Genomic DNA, 5,000 nt, shown 5'->3' on the forward strand with positions numbered 1-5,000 from the left:
CCAAATTTTCATGTTTCACTCTGCCACCGACGCAGCATCCGCGGTTTCCTTAGAAACTAGAAATTTGTTTGAAGCGCTGATGGGTTTTTTGGACAAACTTGAGGCCAAAAAGGCACCTAATTCAGGGGCACCCAACGTCAATTTTCGGAAAATATCTGTTCGGAAGACGATTTGAGATCTAGAATTTTGGGAACATTTGTTGTAAAATTTCTTGCTTGCCTGCCTGTCCTAGGATTTTTGAACATCTGAAAAATGGTATAATTGCCCATTTTTAACGGATTTTTTCCGGCCCTAAAAAAGTTAACCAAGAATTTTCGGGAGCCTTTTTTCTGGCTGAAATTTTCGGAAAGATAAGTTTTGATCCCTATAGTTTTCGGATCACTAGATTTTCAGCTAGGAAATCCGAACAGATGAAGAATGTTTAGGGGATAAAAATATGCCTGTATCTACCGTTTAAGTACTAAAATACGTTTAACAATGCTATGTTTAAGTAGTTTTGAACTATTTTCTCGTTGGGTGCCCCTGCTAATTCATTTAAAATTCACCAGTATTGCTGGTATAACTGTCGTTTGATTTTGAACTGTGCAATTACAAACCAGTTTGTATATTTTATTAACTTTTGTCCTTGTTTTGACAAGGGTCACCGAGACAAAGACCAACGTTTTCTTTCAGCGATCAGTGTTTGTATTTCAACATTGGCACTACATTTTTCTTGTACCGATGAGCCCGCCTTTCGTTATTTTCTTTGAATATTGATTTGAACTAACCATCAACAGCCTTTTTCCGCGCCCCAAAGAGCTAGACGGTTCTGACCGCCAGAGTAAGGCATAGTGTACAAAATCAATTGCACACAGTGTAATTTTGTGTACTATGGCCAAACAGAAAGATCATTAAAGACCCGAATTGCGGAGCAAAAAAAGGCAATGGCAACTGAAGTCTTCATCAAAACTCCAAAGTTGCAAGCCATGTCCATCATTTCAGCCACATCATAAACTTTGAAAATGTCAAGGTCGTTGGTTTCGAAGCTAATTACCACGAGCTACTTTTTCTCGAAGCCTGGCACTCTACTTTGGACCCGAACGCTGGGAACGATCATATCGAACTTCCAGAAGCCTACAAAGGCATCGCGCGAATCGCGCGAGCATGAATTAAATATGGCCACGCGCGCAAGCGTGGCGCTACCTTACTTTAAATAGCGTATGATAACGAACTTAACTTCGCTTTCATATCACTGATGAAGGCTTAAGAATTAACCGAAACGTCTGTTGAAAAATATCAAGAGTCAGAGGCAAACCTTTTTCCATAAAACTTAGTTTACTACCACCTAGAAACACATTCCGCACGCAGAGCAAACCAAAAAATGCAACGAACACTAATGAAAGAGAAGTTTAGTTCTTTACAGTCACCCGTTTATGTTTAACTCGCAGGAAATAATATTCAGGCACAAATGTATCAAGGGAAAAAAATAAATTTCAGTATTGCTACATCTTGACGAATCAGTCAAAACCACCAATTTTATCTGAAGAAAACGAACGTTTGTTGTTTTGTTTTATACATTTATTCAATCATTCATTCATTCATTCATTCATTCATTCATTCATTCATTCATTCATTCATTCATTCATTCATTCATTCATTCATTCATTCATTCATTTATTTTTCAGATAAGAAAGCTGCCTGTTTTGCTCTTGCTGGTTATTTGGGTCTGAACCTATTGAAGTGTGATCTCGATTGTTGTAATGAGGCCAATTGTAACAATAATGTAACAAAAATGTTGACGCAGAAAGCAATAGATGTTCATGTGGATGTATTGCAAACGAAAGGTAATCCTTATTTGCTGGTGATATAAATTTAAGGAATTTAATTTTTATTATAAAATACTACTTCAATCAACACTTAACAAGGCTGTGCCGCGAAATTTCGTCAAATTCAGCAAATTTGGATATCTCTAAACGCCGACCCAGCTCAGGGCACTCGATATCATGAAAACAGTCTTTCCGGACTTCTCTTTCCAAATCAAAAACTTCATAAGATCAGAGGAGATGCCGAGTCCAAAGTTTTAACAGCCGGAAGGGTCGAAAAAAGCTAGAAATCAACTTTTGCAATGCGTAATTTTGACGCTCGTAACTCTTGCCAGACTTTTGCCGCTGTAATCGTCCATTCTACGATTAATGACGGCGAGATCAATATCCAGTCTTGCTCGAGAACGATCAACAGCTAAGACTTCATTACGGAACCCAAATCCAGAAGTTGAAGTCATTGTCATTCAAGTAAGCGCATTCCGGGCAAGGCGCCGCGGGTTTCCATATCCTTGGGCAAAAGGTCTAGGGGGAAACAGAGCCAGCATTAGGGACAACCCTAAAAGCGAGCAAACTAATCCAACGCAACGGGCGAGTGCGAAAATAACCTTGCGCATCACGAAAAAGTAACACCCCCAAATCCACCCTTGCGGCCCAAAGAAACACAGTGCATAGCTCTGGCTTTCAGCATTGGCCACCAATACGGGATGGGAGTAAGCTTAGACACAACATCGTAAACGGAACTTCCGTAAGTTAACGGAGCACTGGACCCACCAAGACAACCGGGGGAAACACATACGCATTTTCAGCACAGGAGACGTGCTGCGCAAAAAGATTGATTCCATTCGAAGCGGGTAAGGCGAACGGGGTGAAGTGGTATAAAGGGGCTCCAGAAGAGTCGAGCTGAGCGTTAACATCGAGAGCCATCAAATCTACGGATTGAGGGCCAAAAAGTGACTCTAGCACATGCCAGCTAGCAGATAATACAATCCAGAGACATACAATCCTTGTCCGAAAGGATTCTTGAAAGGCCGTCAGCTGCATTACATATAGGTCGAGGGAACGTACTTGAGGTCCAAAGAGACGTTTTGCTTGAGCATCAGGGTGCAAAATGTTCAGCTCGTAATTTTAACTCCTTGCTTTTCCCACCTTGCCTCTCCGAGGACTGGATAAGGGCCATAGAATCAACGTGCGCATCAAGACGACAATTCCGGAGGATGGCGCTCGCCGATTGAATAGTAAATGCCAAAGCAAGAGTCTCTTTAGCAGCGATCGGTTTGTCCCTGTCACAATCACTTCACACACCCTGACCCTCTAGAGGCGGACTAGCAGGGAACTTGAGGAAACGCCAATATTCGATTTCAGCTTTAAGGCCGTCCACTACTTTAAGAGGGCGTGAAGAACGCGTTGCCTTGGCGATAGCACGGTAAACCTCACGAGCATAAAGTTTAGCCGCTGGGACAGCTATGCAAAACGCACTTTATCTTACCTGCCAAACGTTGGAGGGATTTAATCGACGCACTGCCCTGGGAGAGGATTGACTCACGCAAGCTAACAAACTTCTTTTTTTTTTTTTTTCGTCTGGTAGAACGAAAGCTTGGATATCCGAATCACACAGGAAACCCCAAAACGGAGGAAAATATACAATATGTTGGTTTTTGAGGGGAAGGGAAAACAGGAGTACCCGGAGAAAAACGTCTCGGGGCAGAGTAGAGAACCAACAAACTCAACCCAAATATGGCGTCGAGTCTGAGAATCGAAGCTACCCACATTGGTGCCAAAAGGCGATTGATCTCATCACAGCTTCAGACCTGCTCTCATATTAGCGGCAACGAACGTTTAGCTCTGGAACTCGAAACAGCAAGGGAAACGCTTGGCTTTACGCGACCTACACATTTTTTCCCTCGGCTTGCCTGCGTCTGCAAAACAACACGGAGTTAATGCAAAAATAACGGCGGCAGGCAAAACACAAAACGTTTTCGAGGAAAAAAATAACAAATGAGCCAACAAACAATGACCGTTTTTGTCTGGAAGGAAGAATAATTTCTAGGGCGAATTATATGCAGGATTAGCCTGTGTGGCTGGCGATTCCGTTGTTGCGGATCGCGAGGGATCTCCAGCGGCGAAGCCGCGTGAAGGTGGCTCCCCTCACGTCTTCGCCTTCGTTTGTTCGGCTTCGTCGATTGTTCGTTCGCTCGGACAAAACCGACAGGTACACAAGCTAATGCAGGATAGACGGAGAAGCATTAAGCAGCAGCATAATAATTTGTATTAAAAAGTTGAAGAGAAAGATTGCTAAAATGAGAGGAAAATGGCTCTGGTTTATGTTGCCTTGACAATTCTCTTAATGACAGAAACGTGCATTTGCACTTTTTGGTCCACATCGGGAGGTTCCAAATCCTTTTCTATTTGCTGTTTTGTAAATCGAATAAATATGGACGCATTATTCGTCTCAGATGACAAAAAAGTCGTATAGTTCTTTTTTCTCGTATTTATCACTTCATGCATAATGGCGTCTCAGACGAATTATGCGTCCCTCGAGATAAAACAGCCGACGACCTTAGGCATGCGTTTTACAGTCAGTATTTGCTATATTCTGCACAAACAATACCAAATTCAAGGTTCTAGATCAAGATCACATTAAAGTACGACATATATTTAGGGAGCGTTCACAAAAACGTGCTGCGGGGGTGTGGCGAAACTGATGAGGAATCATCTACTATCTAAAAAAATTGGAGGACTCCTACTTGCTGCTGCATTAAACATTTTCACGGACTCCCTTTCAGAATTTTTAAAATTTGAGACACCCCCAGTCTGTGCTAAAATTTTCACTTTTAATTCTCAATGCCTGTCTAGACAGCGATGCCGAGGATGAATTAAAACAATTTGAGAGTAGTCTTATAGCAAGGCAAGGTATTGAAGTTCAAGGCAGGGACCCAGCAAGAATTTCTGCATTATGTGTTTGGTGTTAGGTTGATTACTTGTTTCAGAAGATTGCAATGGCCAATTTCATATACGGCCTGTCGGTTTATGGGGCGTCACCAGCTTTCGTATCCGATTGAGGCCCCCCTGTGGAAAAAGAGTTAATTAATGATGCACAAAATTTCTTAGATCGATTTTATAAACGAAAATATACATCCAAGAAACTGAATATCAAGGAATTATTAGAAAGACCGGACCGTCAACTTTTGAGAAAAGCTT

General features: G+C 41.9%; 1 protein-coding gene across 1 annotated transcript in view; it reads left to right on the forward strand.

Annotated features, from left to right (window-relative positions):
* The window catches only part of LOC137967861 (uncharacterized skeletal organic matrix protein 2-like), a 38,414-nt gene that overhangs the window by 14,529 nt on the left and 18,885 nt on the right, over positions 1 to 5,000 (forward strand). Inside the window, exon 4 of the mRNA XM_068814457.1 lies at positions 1,665 to 1,823. Coding sequence (XP_068670558.1) covers positions 1,665 to 1,823 — 159 coding nt within the window. The remainder of the gene's footprint in view (positions 1 to 1,664; positions 1,824 to 5,000) is intronic.

This window comes from Montipora foliosa, chromosome 8 (assembly GCF_036669935.1).
Source record: "Montipora foliosa isolate CH-2021 chromosome 8, ASM3666993v2, whole genome shotgun sequence".
In the NCBI taxonomy this organism is placed as follows: Eukaryota; Metazoa; Cnidaria; class Anthozoa; order Scleractinia; family Acroporidae; genus Montipora; species Montipora foliosa.